Source organism: Octopus sinensis, unplaced genomic scaffold, assembly GCF_006345805.1.
Source record: "Octopus sinensis unplaced genomic scaffold, ASM634580v1 Contig08735, whole genome shotgun sequence".
Taxonomy (NCBI): domain Eukaryota; kingdom Metazoa; phylum Mollusca; class Cephalopoda; order Octopoda; family Octopodidae; genus Octopus; species Octopus sinensis.
In genome coordinates this window covers 565160-579868 of record NW_021831284.1, presented here as the reverse complement: position 1 = coordinate 579868, position 14709 = coordinate 565160, and the positions used below count along the sequence as shown (strand labels likewise).

The following is a 14709-nucleotide window of genomic DNA, read 5'->3' as shown; positions in this document are numbered from 1 at the left end:
CAAAAAATTATGTTGGATGACTATTAAGATAGCGATTAGTTATTAAACTAATAAGCTTTACTTCTTAGATATTGTCTGACGTTTGGGAGAATTGTAAACTTGCCATATTGTTCCAAAAACGTGACAATCTTCTCAAAATAGTAATTCATCAATGCCAAATCATTCTTAATTTCATTTCTCAATTCCATGGAAAGACTGCATTTGTCCACTTTCTGAGCAAAAATATTTAGTGACTGGGCTACACACAAGTTCATTTCCAAGTCATCCGACGTGTGGATTATGTTATCTTCCCTTTGGTCAGTCCTGTGCAAACAATATACATTTTCTCTTAATTTCTCCACAAATTTTCTCAAGTCGGATTTGAACTTGTAAATATCACTTTTATTCATTTCAAATTGTTTATTTCCCAGAGATTTCCCCTCCGCCGGGGAAAATAATTTATCAAAATCCTGACATATTTGGCACATTTTTGTATCGTTATTAGCAAATTCTCCAGCCCATTTACGCGCCAACTGGAGTATAGGTTTGACACTCTAAAATACATTACAACCCCAGAATACTGCTAAAAGACTCAGAGAGTTGACTTGCTCAAGAAATAGCACTGCTTCGGACATAATGTTGACAACAACCCCCGCACTTGTGGGCGGATTTGAAGATAAAATAGGCAAGGCTAATGAAAGCAAACTGTCCCAGGACTCGAGGACACTCTCTACTCGACATTCCATGATGCTTTCCACGTCGCAACGCCCTTCTTGGAGGAGATCTCCTAACATGACACTGAGTTTGTTAATGTTGGCCATGTTTGAGAATAACAACTCATAATTGTCCTGAAATTAAACAAAAATGTACAAATTGAACGGATTCTTTGTCATTTTGTGCAATTAAATTGAATATTCTGGTCAGTTCGAGTATAGTCTGCACATTTCGGCGACAAATAGAATTAAAACCGACCCATTTTCGGGCAGTCTTTTTCAGCCATTGCTTCCGTTTCTTTAGCAAATGAACTGCCTGGAATCCCATATCCGAAATATCTCCTCTTCCTGCCTCATCACCGGAACAGACATTGCCCGACTCTTTCACTGTTTCTCGAATCTCTTGTTCCAATTCCTATTTATTCAATATTTTGATTAAAAAAGTACCTTTAATTTAATCATGTGTGCCTCAATTTCTCCTGGTTCTTCACTAGTGAGGACAATAGGACTTTGAAGACTGCTTATGACAAGTTCCAGCCACTTGTTGGTCAACTCCTCTCGATGCTGTCCAACAGCCTGTAAGGAATCCTTCTCTTTTACAAGACTACAATTAAAAAGACATAAGACCCACTATTTAATGGCCTTAGAGAGTAGAACTGTCCATTTTTTGTCAATTTTTTTCAAAAAATGAGGATTTTCGTTTTCAATTTGGCTCATTATGAGTTTGTGCTTTTTATAGAGATCCACTAGTTCTTCAATTTCCTCAGGAGAGGACAATTCTGACAGTAGTTTCTCCCCAATTCTCGCCAACTCCTCAAGTTTTGAGAATTCCGAACCGATTTTTGTTCTTTTTTGAATCTTAGCCTCAATTTTGGCCACTTTCTCATTAATTTGTGCCACTTGTACGACCCATTCCAATTTCCTCTGAGATATCTTGTCAGCAATAATTCTCAGATGACGAGAAATGGTTCTGGCCTTCTTTAATGATTTTTGTAGATCTTGCAATTGAACTGTTTCTCCACCCCTTGCAAGAATATCTTCAATGTAGTCCACAATCTCGGTCAGTCTGGCGAATAATTTAATTAATTTATCCTCGTCGGTAACTTGTGTCATTTCACTCTCAGTCATGCTAGGAATTATATTAAGAAATTTTATTTTTAATAGGTTTTGATTTTAATTCGACAACCTTAATATTTGTTGGACCATTTTTGTCATTTTTCTGTCCAATCTGTCGAATTTTGTTTTAAATTTAGGATTTTCTGATAATTTGGGAAGGCAATCCTCAATTTCTCGCATATTTTCTTGCAATTCTTTTGCTTTCTCATTAAAATTGTCTTTATTTGAACAGCCTTGACAAAATTCGATCAATTTTTCAGCTTTTTCTGTGAGAAAGTTAAATTTCAGCGCAGTCTACAATAATTAGAAAACACTGAAACATTTGTCGGACTCATTTCCTCTAAATTTCCTGACTTTGTTCTATTTTTATATCAAATCAAATTTACAGGCTTAATTTTTCACTGACTCTTTTCAATCGACGTTTAAGTCTGTCGATTGTTGGCGGAATTCCTCTGTTCTTTTTTTCAGTCTTAACAAATTGATTAAATTCTTCAATTTTATTATTTGTTTCATTCAAAAGTGGAAGTATCCCTTTAATTTCCCCGTCTTCAATATCGGATTGTCTCAGTCCTTCGAGATACTCCAGATTTTGGACAATCTCATCATGTAGGCCAAAGACTGCCTCATTCTCAGACCCAGTCTCGCTATTTCCTCTCACTGCAGTCTCGTACAGAGAGTGGCACTGTTAGTAATAGCAGTGGTGGTTACATATGATTTTAAATAGTTGTATTTGTTGCGAAGAGGACTGTCAATTTCTCCGATGCTTTCGTTCAGTGTTCGAAGTGATCTTTCAATAGCGAGGAGATATGACTCTCGATAATTGACTTCTGTCCACATCTCCTCAATCTGATCATGCATTTTGACTAAACCTGATTTATGTCCATTTTTTCATTGTTATTTGAATATTCTCGCAGTTCATGTTCAGTCTGGTCAATCCATTTTGAGAATTCCTTTACTTTTCCTTCAATTACAGCCCATTCCTCTGCCTCCGCTTTAAATCTCCCAGAAATTGCTTTTATCTGTAAAAAACGTGTTTTTGGTCTAAAACCTTGTAATGACAATTTTCCAAGTCAGGTTTGACTCGTTTTAATTTCTCACGTGACTTGATTCCAACATCTTGGCTCAGTGCTTGGTTAATTTGAGTTTCTCTTTGTTTGATATGCTCAATTAGTTGCTAATATGACAATAAAGTAGTACTATTGACTCAGAGTGACGATGATTGGCAGCCTGAGAGGAAGTCGAGGTCAAATTCTCATTTTCCCGAATCCACAAAGCAGCATTAAAGTTTATAAAATTAACAATTTCCCCCAATTCTTGTTCATTAATCTTTTCCCGCTGCCTTTCCGCTTGGATCAAATTCTTTTAACTGTAAGTTATAAAATCGACTTTTTCTTCCTTGATCTGAGAGGAAATGTCTTTACATGTGTTTTCAAGCACGTTTATTCTCGTGTACAACTCATCACTGCACTGTACTCCCCGATAAGCCACTTTTAGCACATATTCCACTCGCTCTTTCAAAGAGTTTAACATTTTTTCACATTCCTGGGAAAATGACAGTCAATACGTTCAAAGTCTTGATTTTTTGGTTTAAACTGTATTTTTCATTTCCAATTCCCAACACTGTGTCCTTCAGAGTTGTCAGATCATTGTCAATTTTATCCACCTTTCGTTCCAAATTCTCGATTTCCTTGCACCTGGAGAGCACTGTGGCCTCATAGTTCTATCGAGTATCCCTGATGTCGACAATACCAGAATATTTGAATGAAGTTCGTTGTACTCCACAGCCACTTTGTCGTTCACAAATTGGGAAAAACCAAAAGCGTTCTTTAAGGTCGACAAAATATCGACAAATTCATTAAAATTGGCCTCGTTCTTACCGAATGCATAAACCAGATTCTGGCTGTTACTCTCAATTATAATTACTGTTAGACTTGATAGCTGTTCCCTCTCACTTCCTGATTTATTTACGATTTCTTCAAACTGCCGACTTGTTTCGTCAATCCAAGAACTCAATTCCTCTTCCCGTGAGTTAAATTCTTTAAGGCTAAAAAGGAATAACCCGAATTGTACCTTTTTATTAATTCATCAATGGAGGAAAGTCGGTGGTTGTATTTATTGGTAAGATTAGCCCAATCTTTTGACTGCAGGTCATAATCTTGTGTGATTGACTGTTTGAGTAAGTTTCCTTTTATTATTTGTTCTGCATTTTCATAAGATTTCGCGAGAATGGAAAAGTAGTTGTCTGCTGAATTTTTACTTTCACTCATTTCCTGTCAAATTCATATAAATTGATATTACGTAACATAGTTCTCTGAGATTTGTTTCGTTTATCAATTCCCCTGTTTTTGCAGAAGGCGGGAATTTTATAATTTTTTCAAATTTTCTTTTTTCGGCAATAAACTGATTTTTCTTGTCAAAATATATTTTGCATGTCTTTTGAACGGTATCCCAATATTCCTTCAACGTCTTTTAAATAACTCTTTGAAGGACCTAACCCTCAATTTAACAATTTGGTCTCTCAATTTCCCCATGTAGACTTGTGCCTTGTCCACAATCACGTCCATCTGCCCCAAACTCCGCTGAAATACGGAATCGACTTTTTGAGCCAATTCACATGCATTTGTGAAACAATTCTTACAATTTGAGCCACAATATCATAAAACCGAAATTTCATTAGCTCTGGATGTTATATCAGCCAATTCGACTCGGTCGTCGTCTCGAATAAATTGTTCTGTCTGACTAATCAATCTCTCGATCTCTTCCCATAGATATTTATCAGCCAAATTAGTTTTCGTCGTCTCATTAACAAATGTTTCTAATTTATCGTGTATTTCAGTGGCTGATTGGAGAAGGGAATTATACTCCGACGTTAGTCTTCCAGTGTCGGTTCTAAGTTCAATTTCTTCATTGGGACTGCTTTTTCTTACAATCTCATCAAGATCTGAATTTCCTCGTTCTATTCTTTTTATCAGCTCCTATTGGCTTAGACACTGTTAACACACGTTTATGGATTTGAGATTTTCTTTGGTCTTTTGGAGGTTCTGTGTAGTGTCATTTACAGCCTCAATTTCTCTCCACATTTCAGATATCCACTGAAGGAACTGATTTGCTTCCACGAGAAGATCACAGTTACTTTTATCCCCCAAATCTCTCTTCTAATACACATTTACATGCTATCAAAATGACTACATTACACATTGCTTCAATTTCGTTTAATCTATTCCGAATACTGGCCAGTTCGGAGTCATCCCTTCCCAACAGTTGGGTAATGGTAACCGAATAACAGTCATTCAACACGGAATATGAATTTGGAATATCCGATCGTATTTTCTGACAATGTTTACAATCAATTAGACCCTCAGTTCCTTGATTTGATCAAATGTGAGTTTTGGTGGTAAATTTTTAATAAAAAATTCCGATCTTTCGATCCAATCCTTCAAATCTTTCATCCTGGCTTCATTTTGATCGATAACTTTAGATATTTCGTCTATAAACCAGTCACATGCTATTATATCACCCAAATATGTTCTATATCCGTCCAATTCTGATTTTTGTTGAGCCATTTCTCTTTGGCTGTCCTCAAATGAGTTTTTTAAAAAGTTAGCACAATCGACAGTCCCTTCCTTAGAGAGAACATCGTAATAGTCCATATTGAACTGTTCCAAACTTATTTTACATTCACTCAATGCCTCTGTCACTTTCTAAATTTGATTTATTCGTTTTAATAAAAAAACGTTGATTATTTTCTCAGAATTGATGAAATCTTGTCTACTCACTGGAGACTGTTTTTTGAGATGTTCAATCTCGGAAGCGGTCGTTTTTAGATTTTGTTTTGTATTGGATAGTTTTTCCATGACTAAGTTGATGATTTGGTTCATTCGCTTTGCATCGGAGAATATGACCTGAGAAAACGTGAAAAAGTGAACTGACTTGGTTCTTCTGTTTCATTTCCTCATATTCTGATACAAGTTGACTTATTTTATCATTTAAAGGAAATAATCCTAAATTTTGTATTTCTATCGACAAAGGATGTAGTCTCTCAAGGGATCTCTTGATTTGCTTTGATTTTAGTGTAATTAACAAACTTGTGAGCTTGAAATCACTTCGGGAAGACAAGAAAGTGGTTTGTGAGAAATATTTTTGGCCTTTGTTTGCAATTGTTCAATTTTTGATTTACATTGATCTAATTCATCGGAAAATTGTGCAATAAGCTGATATGCTTCTTCAATTTTGTTTGAACGTTTTTTGTCCGTTTTGAACTTTTCTCTCAAAAATTCCCATTTTTTGTGTTTTTCAACAATTCTTTGTTTATTTTGTCCAAATTGATCAGTCAGCGTAAGAATCTTTTCTATGGTTAATTCCCCTTCCGTAAAATGTCGTTCAATGTCCTGTTTATAAGATCAAATTAATAATCAACCACTTCTAGATTCCGAGCTGCCTCTGAACTATTCGGGTCGTCTACCATCAGTTCATACATGCTCATTCTTTGCTCGAGAAAGTCTTGAATTTTGTTGAATTTGTCCACTTGTGTGTTTAGAAACTCCACTGACTCGAGGAAAGTCTCCCGTTCGTCAACCTCGTTCTACAATTTATAGATTTTGAACAGACTTTGATCTTTTCTCGAAAAATCTCGAATCTTTTCTCGAGATCTTCAGCTTTTTTAAGTAGAAAGTCATTTTCTGATAATTTTTCTGTGATTTCTCGAGCCAGTTTTTTAATATTGTTGATTTTATGGAATTGCTTGTCCATTTGTCGAGTTAAATCCTTCAAAAATAAATTAAAATTAATATTTCGATACATTTAGATGAGATTGGACTAATTTGTCACTTTTATCTTCTGTTTGGGTTATTTTTATGAAGGAATTTTCAATTTGATTTTCCGAGGCTTCAGCAGTTTCAAAAAGTTGGTTGAGTTTTTCAATTTCGTTAGCAATGCCAAATATTCTGCCAATATTCTAAGAAATTTATTATTAAAACAATTTCAACGTGTTCTTTCTTTATTTTAGACTTTTCTAAATCAATCACAGCTTTAAACGGTTCCTCAAAAACTCTGAAATTGCGTAATTTTGATCGGAAAGCATCCACGGATTGTTTTAGTCCAATCATTGACTTGTCAAGTTGTCCAATTTCTTGATTTATTTTCTTAAAATGAATAAATTAATTCACAGAATAATTAGTTTTGAATTTTTCCATTTCCAATTCTTCCACGTTCCTCATAAGAATATCGTCATCCACGTGGTTTAACATTTCTTGGCAGATTTGATACATGTTCTGACATTCCCGGCCATTTTCAAACAAATCCTGCAAATCCTTTGACTGATTTGTCGTCTCAGCTTCAAGATCTGCCAAATGTTCTCCAAAAAATTTGCAAAAAGATTTGATTGCTAAATTATTTGGATCAGTGTCTAATATTTGTCCTGAAAGTGATATAACGAATGAAAATTCGTTTTTATTCGCATCAATTTCATTCAAAATACCCTTTGAATTGTTAAACAATTTTATTTAACTTGACAATTTTCACACGCCTCTTTCAGGTGATTCAAGTCACAGCCAACCGGTCTTGTCGATCTAACTTTCCTTTGACAAGATGCCAGCCAAGTTTTCAATTCACCAGTTTTTGCATCAAATTGGTTTTTTAGAATTTTATTTGCTTGAAGTTTGTTTTCCTGAGCTTCAATTTTGTCGTAAAATTTAGTCATTTTTGTTTTTAGTTGTAAAAATTGGGACTAATTTGAATGGGAAAATTGGGAATTACTTTAAATGTAATTTTCTCTCCGTTTTTTGTGATCGTTAACGGAATTAAAATTTGCTCAATGTCACAGGAACTGCAAGAGTCCTCCCAAGAGTTAATCTGACTTCCAAATTCCGCAATTTGTCTCCTTGCTCCATCAAAGTCTGATTCCTCCAAAAATTCCGTTTGGTCCCAACGAAAAATCGAAATCTATTTTTAAAATTTGCAGAATTTGACCTCAATTTGGTCACAAAAACTGCTAAAACAGTTCCAAATTTCCAAATTTTTGCAAATTTTGTCGTTTTTTACTTTGATTTTCTGAATTTGATTTTTTAAGTTTTCCAAAGAATCTGACATTTCTACTGACAATTCAATTTTATCAAAAAAATCAAATCTAATTTGAGTTAAATCAGTTTTTAATGTCTAAAAAATACAAAAATTAAATACTTTCAACTCAGAAATGGCCCCTTTCACGTCTCCGTGTTCAATAATTTCATAAATTTGTAATTTTTCATCAAAATGTGTCACTTTATCGAATAATTCGTCGATTTTTGATTTTGTTTTGTGCTCGTTCTCTTCCAAAGCCTTATTTTGTTTAAGCTGCTCTTCAAAGAAGGACTTTGCTTCAAAAACTGCTCTTTCCAGTTCCACTGCCTTGGATTTAAGACCTTCATCCAGCCCAGTGGAGTCCTCCATTAAGGATTTAAGTCTACTTTCTACATCCTGTAAGTCAAAACAGGCTTTCTATATAAATATAACCAAATAGAATAAAATACTTTAAATATTGGTTCATATTTGGCTCGTATTCTGGGATCTGTGATGTTGTAAAGTTCAGGGACCATTATTTCCTTTATTCCTAACAAAACTTGATTTTGTAGTTCTAGTTCTTTTCCGATTTTTTCATTCCTTTTTTGAATATCCTCCAAAGCATTAAGATGGTCGTTAATTTCTTGTTTTTTGATCTCCAGTTGATTTTCTAGTCTTTTTGGTGTCTCGAAGTCCCCGACTTGGTTGGCCATGTCCTTCAATTTGGCAAGGGCAGTCTCGCAGTTCTTTATATATACTTTTGAGTCCTGAACATATGACTTGATATTATCAGACCTTTAAGGCCTGTCTTTGATTAACTTGGTTTTCCAAAAGATCAGGACTAAATTGATGAATTTTTGAAAAAGCATCGTAAAACAAATCCACGTGAGTTCGGAACTCGTTTTCCGCGATTTTAATCACGTGGTTTGAACGAATTCTTTTAATTTATTAAAATTAAATAATAATTAAATAAATTATTAATTATGTTAATTTAAAAAAATAAATAAAAATAAATTTACTTTTCGTTTAGAGAACGTTCTAGTTGAGAAACGGTCTGAAATTGGTTTAATATTTTGTTTTTTAGACCAATGGCCTCTGAAAAGGGAACTTGTAAGCAATCCACGTCCTCAGACAGAAGTTCCAGCTCTTCGTAGGCACCCTTTATGTCGGGTAGACAGTCCTATCAGTCAGGAGTGGACAATACTTCGACTGGATAGGCACTGGTACCACAAAGAGATTCAATTGTTGTCATTTTTCGCGCCAAAAATTCCAATTTGTTAAAAATTTGATTTGATTTTTCACGCGATTCTGAAGCTTTTGACAAATCTTGATTAATTTGGTCAGACAGGGACGAGATTTTTTGGGCCAAATTGTCGATTTTTGACTTTATTTTGTTTGCACATTCGTACGTACAGTGGGGAAATAACTTTTCTGCAAGATTTTCGATAAATTTAACATTTTCGCCGCACAAATTCAAGTTTTCAAGGGTTTTCTGAAATATGATTGAACTTTACTTTTATATTTTCTGGTTTTGTTGACATATTTAAATTTTTTCTTGAAATATCTTCCACTTCTTTCAAATCATTCTCTAACACCACAAAAACATTGTCAATTTCCCTCCAAATTGATTGAATATTCTATTAAATTATTTACTTATAAATACTTTCGTATAATTTAACAAATCATTATAATCATTTTTAACAATTTCTACTGATTCTTTTGTTTCCATAATTTTCTGTCGACATAAATCTGAAAGAAATATATGTTTAGCGGCCTCCTCCACTTCCCTTAGAGGATTCTGCATTTGTCTCTCGACGTCGGGTTGGTCCGTCTGATATAAAAAATATAAAAACTTGTAATTGGGATATTGTAGTACTCAGAGAAAATTGACTGTCGAATTTCTCGTTTCTTGTTTTTAAAATTTTTTGAGAAATTTTTTTCGTTATGTTTGCTATTTCGTCCATTTTATGAGAAAATTCTTGATTTTTTAAATTTTGGACACATTTTTGAGTAATTTTATTAATTTTTTTTTCTTGAATGTTCAATTCGGTTTTACATTTCTCCATTTTTTGCAAGAAATTATCTTCTGAGTAATTTAGGTGTTTAGATAATTCCAATTTAGCATTTTGATAATGATTTTTAAACTCTTCATTAAGGACAGAATGTAATTTTGACAATTTCTAGTATTTTTATTATATTTAATTAAAATAGCTACTTTAAAATTCTCGAATCTTGTTTCGTATTCTTTGTCCTCCACTGGAGTTTGTTCCAGAATGTTCTCTGCTTCTTTTATAGAGGTTAACCAATTATCACATTTATTAATTCTATCAAATATATTAAATAAAATAATTACAATTTAACAGATTCGTCATAATAGTCTTTTATTTTTCCAAAACTAGTTTCCATCAATTGTAATTTGTCATCAAAATCTGCTAAATCAATTCCCGCCTCTTCTAATTTTTGATCCATCAAAGATTTAGTTGCAAGTGTAGAACAACGTGCGACAATTTCAATCAAATCCGAAAAGGTCGTATTGGCCACATCGAGTGAGGCACGACACCCCAAGCTGTTGTCGAGTTCAAAAATATCATTTTTGTCTTGAAATGACATATTGTTGAACTCCTCAAGACTTTTCCAACAATCTTTCAAATTGGCAGCAAAAGTTTGAAAAAGTTCATTAAATTTGTCAACCGAAGGAGTCTCGTCCACGGATTTCTAAAATGACCTTTATTCAGAGGACCTTGTACTTCCGTGGATATTTTTCCGTGAATTGTGACAAGTAGGCCATGATTGACTTTCTGTCAGGATTTTTAACATTAATGTCTAAAACTCGATAAATGGCGGGACCTTCAGGATCGAATAATCTCGCAATAAAAAGGTTATTTTCTGCCACGGAAAAACAGTGTTCCATCAATTCCGTGTTGTCCCTAAAGTTGTCGGGGCCTTCCACCAAGTGGGGAGGGACCAGCGAATTGACAATGTGCAGAAAATTCTTCCCGTTGACCCATGATTTGTCCAAATCCTCAGTTTCCAAGTCATAGGATCTAATTTGAGATCAAACATTGTCTCACTCTCTGATCTGTTTTTTTAAAGCATCCGCGGCAGACCCTCCTGGTTCATAAAACTTGATCTGAGGACTATTCAACACTGGGATCACCTGGAAGCGCAGTATAATGATCCAAAGAAGACCTAAAATAATCGACGGCTTCCCTTCTATGATGCTGCTGGGGATTATATTCACTAATTTGACCTAACACCTAATTATCAGACTTGTTCTTACACTGTGGTCTTGTAGAAATTGGATTGCGTTGCTTAGGTTAATCTGGCTATGAATCCTCAACATATTTGGGTGGTCCTCGACTGGCTGCCGACATTAGTTGACGACTTACGAGAACTTCTCCTGATAAAGCTTGGATTAGTTTGATGAGGATTCTCCCGTCTGCCAAATCTTTGTAAATGTCGGTTACTCGGTCAGGCATTCTCGCCTAGGAAACGTTAATCAACCGAAAATGCTTACGAGTATTAAACGACTGTTAAGCCAGCGAGTAAATGTCTTTTTTTGTATCATTGCGTGATGTTCTATTGGGATAAATGTTTATTTTTTTGACCATTTAGGGTTTCTATTGATACTTTCATGGATTCCCCTTTCCACGTCTGTCTGCTCGAAGTTGATAGGTCTTCTGTAGAGCTTACAACTGATGACACGTCAACTCGAAATTCGGGTTTTTTCATTGTGGTTACCAAGACTACTTAAATTTTATTGTTATTTTGTTTTACAACACAACATTTTTTAATTTACCAAAAATAAGTAAAAAATAATTATCTATCTGTTATTGACGTCTATAGTCGGTTTTATGATTATAATTAACTTAGTTTTGCTTTTGCTAGGCGACTAATAAGTTAGGGTTCGAGGTTTCAAAAAATCATGAGTTTCTTTTTATCTTAATAGTCCCTTCCAGATTCTACAATCGAACAATGTGATAAAATTAAAAATACCGACATCCGGGTTCTCTTCGAAATTTAAAAATTCAAAAAATCCGCAGCAGATTTAACAATCTTAGATCAAAGGTTATTTTAAGGAATACAAATATTTTGTAGGGAATAGTTGAGCCCTTTAATCAAACGACAACAAGATCATCCAGTATCCTAATGAAAATTAATTGGTCTCGATTTTCGAATATCAGTTTATTCCTATACTATAACAATGGACTCATTTTCAAATGAGATCTCATTTAAACGATATCGAGCAATTCTAGGAACAAATCTGTTGCTGATGGTCAAATGCGCAGAAGTTGCCATAATTTAATTAATCTTTAGAATCGTTAAAATAAACATTTTGAAATACATCCGATCTGTGGTGATGATCATTACTACACAAGGATGAATAGAAAAATGGGAGTGCATTGTAGTAAATACAATTATTCAATAGGGGATAAAGTTGTAAATTAATTTTTAATCTTATTAAGGTTCGGATTCCGTTTGTACACAGTTCTGCCAAAAGCAATGTTCTTTATCCTTAGACAAGTTTGTCTACGTCGAATTTTAGGTGAGAGTGAAAAGCATAAATGTACAAAGCATCAGGGTTATGTTTATTATTATCCGAATAAGTGCTTTCGGGCTAGTGTAAGTTATATCACCCTCCCATGCATATTGGAAAAATGGTGACAAGTGAGGGAACCCGGCAACATGCACGACTGAACACTCGACTCATCATCACTGGTTATTGATTCCTGTTCTCTGGTCATAATATGATTCAATTTCTTGTTATGCAGTTGTACCCTACTTGATGCACCTCTACTGTCTACAGTACCATGTGGGTCTCGATTAGGACAACTAGTAATTGTAATAAAGGTCTGTTCATTTCAATGACCCTACTTTGACTGCAATATTTGGGTAGGTGTGTGCTAATACTCGAACTGAACATCTTTTAGATAATTTTTTTAGTTAAATTTATTTTACGGAGACTCAAATTTTATTTTCGTTAAATTTTGTAGTCTAGTGTATTTGTTTTTATTTTATACCTGACCGGTTGTTCCGGTTTTGTTTCAATTTATTTCTCTAATAATAGTTCTTAGTGATATGAAGAAATCGAATATCATGGGCCTTCTTCCAGAATCAAATAATAAAAACAGTATAGTGAATGCAGGAATATAGTTTCTAGCTTTCCACCATTATCGAAGATGTCAATTGTGTCTCCGAGTCTGAATAGGTGTCACGGATCTACCTGAAACAGTATCCTTATCAAAGTTCTTAAATGATAAGTCACACTCACTCGATAAGGATGAGTTACGTGATGCTTTTAAAAAGGAAAGCATCGGTAGGACTGAAAAAAGAAAAGTTTTTAATACGGCTGGTTGAAAAAAGGATCTAGTTGGGCAAATAACTAATAAATTGGAGGAATTACATATTTCAAACACTTTGTTCATTCATTGCATCATTTATCTGCAGGCACTATATGCGAAGGCTCTTAATTTTGAATCCAATTATTTGCATGAATTTATAATTAGTTTTCTTTTTAAATGTTAATTTATGGAATTAATTAAGAAAATTTAACCGGTCCGAAGTGGACCACGCCAACATAATTGACGTTGCGTTGCCTCTCATGATAGCAACGGAGATCAACTGGAGAAGCCACCGGGTCTCACGCGTGTCGTGGCTTTTTAATGTGGCTAAGCGTCCAAGCTTCTTTAGGAAGCGAAGCGATTTCCCACTTATTCCTCCAGTTGTCTCGACCACAATCGGACAGAACACGAATCGATCTCGCAGCGCTTCATATTTTCTCTCCTTCGCCCTCATCGTTTTTTCCGCGGCATACAGTCTGTCCACTGCGCTCCCGGCAATGTTGGACGGGCATAGAGTATCCACACATGTTGCGTCCCAGACTAGGGGTTTCTCCTCTTTAAATGGGAAAATTGTGATCCCATCAGGACGTTTTCCATCTCCTCTGTCAAGCCCGACCGGTTCAAGTACGGCTGGGTATCCTGCAGACTCCAGGGCTCGCTTGACAATTTCGTTGATCGCCTTGTGTCTTGGGAATCGTCCTGCACTTCTTCGACAAGAGAGAGCATGGTGTCCATAACAATCGACGGTGGCCCCACACCGGCATTTGTGAGTCCGGCAAATCTCCAGTCCAAGTCTGGTGCTGATGCCAATGCGGACAGTATTGTCGTCAAGGTGAGTTCCAACACTATCAACGGGGAGTGCATTGATCCAAGCTCCACTCGATTCGCATCTTCCAGTCACTAGACAGGCACGTCTGTGTTGGTTTGACTGGTTCAGAAGCCTCTCGAATTTATCCTCGCAGATGGTCTTGTAACGATTTTTCTGCTCAGGCATCATCCCTCTCGAATGCTCCATCTCTGTGATTTCAGATGATTCAGTTTGGAGTTGGAGAATCATCCTGATCAGCAGTTGGCTGAAGTCCAAAGAGGATAGATATGCGGGGCGAGCCAGATCATTCGGAGAAAGGATTCCCAGTCCGCCCAGGTTAACGGGTAGGGTCGCTTGGTCCCACCCTTGGTCGTTGAATTTCACATTCGTAATGCGTTCAATTGTGGTCCGAAAGAGACAATCAATGTTGTCGAGCTGTTGCGTTTTCAGGTAGCAGGGTGCACCCCGAAGAACGTAATTTAGTTTCTGTGCTGTATTCCAATCTCTAATCACTCAAATTGAGGCGTTTTTTAGCAGGAATAGGGAGGTATGTGCGTCTAGCAACTCCAAACGTCTGAAAGTTGTTTTTAGTTGATGTTCTTTTGTTATTAAAGTGTTACTGATTCCTGCATCAGTGAGAGGGCATCCAAGTATTTCTAGTTGTTCTGGTTTGGTTTCTGTGGCTTTAGGGATGATCTCTCTGAATGTTTCAAGA

The 14709-nt window shown here is 35.5% G+C and overlaps 3 protein-coding genes across 3 annotated transcripts; all 3 read right to left on the bottom strand.

The window, feature by feature from the left end:
• Nucleotides 1-567: 567 nt before the first annotated feature.
• LOC118761112 lies at nucleotides 568-1288 on the bottom strand. The gene is made up of 2 exons (XM_036498783.1): nucleotides 1140-1288; nucleotides 568-1107 (listed from the first exon to the last, which is right to left on the bottom strand). Exons 1-2 carry the CDS (start codon nucleotides 1152-1154, stop codon nucleotides 817-819), a joined length of 306 nt encoding a protein of 101 aa, XP_036354676.1. The 5' UTR covers nucleotides 1155-1288; the 3' UTR covers nucleotides 568-816.
• Nucleotides 1289-1322: 34 nt separating this feature from the next.
• On the bottom strand, nucleotides 1323-2666 carry LOC118761109. The gene is made up of 3 exons (XM_036498779.1): nucleotides 2517-2666; nucleotides 1879-2102; nucleotides 1323-1821 (listed from the first exon to the last, which is right to left on the bottom strand). The coding sequence occupies exons 1-3, from the start codon at nucleotides 2664-2666 to the stop codon at nucleotides 1323-1325; spliced, it is 873 nt and encodes a 290-aa protein (XP_036354672.1).
• A 3218-nt stretch (nucleotides 2667-5884) lies between these two features.
• Nucleotides 5885-7239, bottom strand: LOC115227921. Its single transcript, XM_029798626.1, has 4 exons — nucleotides 6794-7239; nucleotides 6607-6762; nucleotides 6417-6572; nucleotides 5885-6196 (listed from the first exon to the last, which is right to left on the bottom strand). Exons 1-4 carry the CDS (start codon nucleotides 6911-6913, stop codon nucleotides 5885-5887), a joined length of 744 nt encoding a protein of 247 aa, XP_029654486.1. The 5' UTR covers nucleotides 6914-7239.
• Between the last annotated feature and the right edge of the window lie 7470 nt (nucleotides 7240-14709).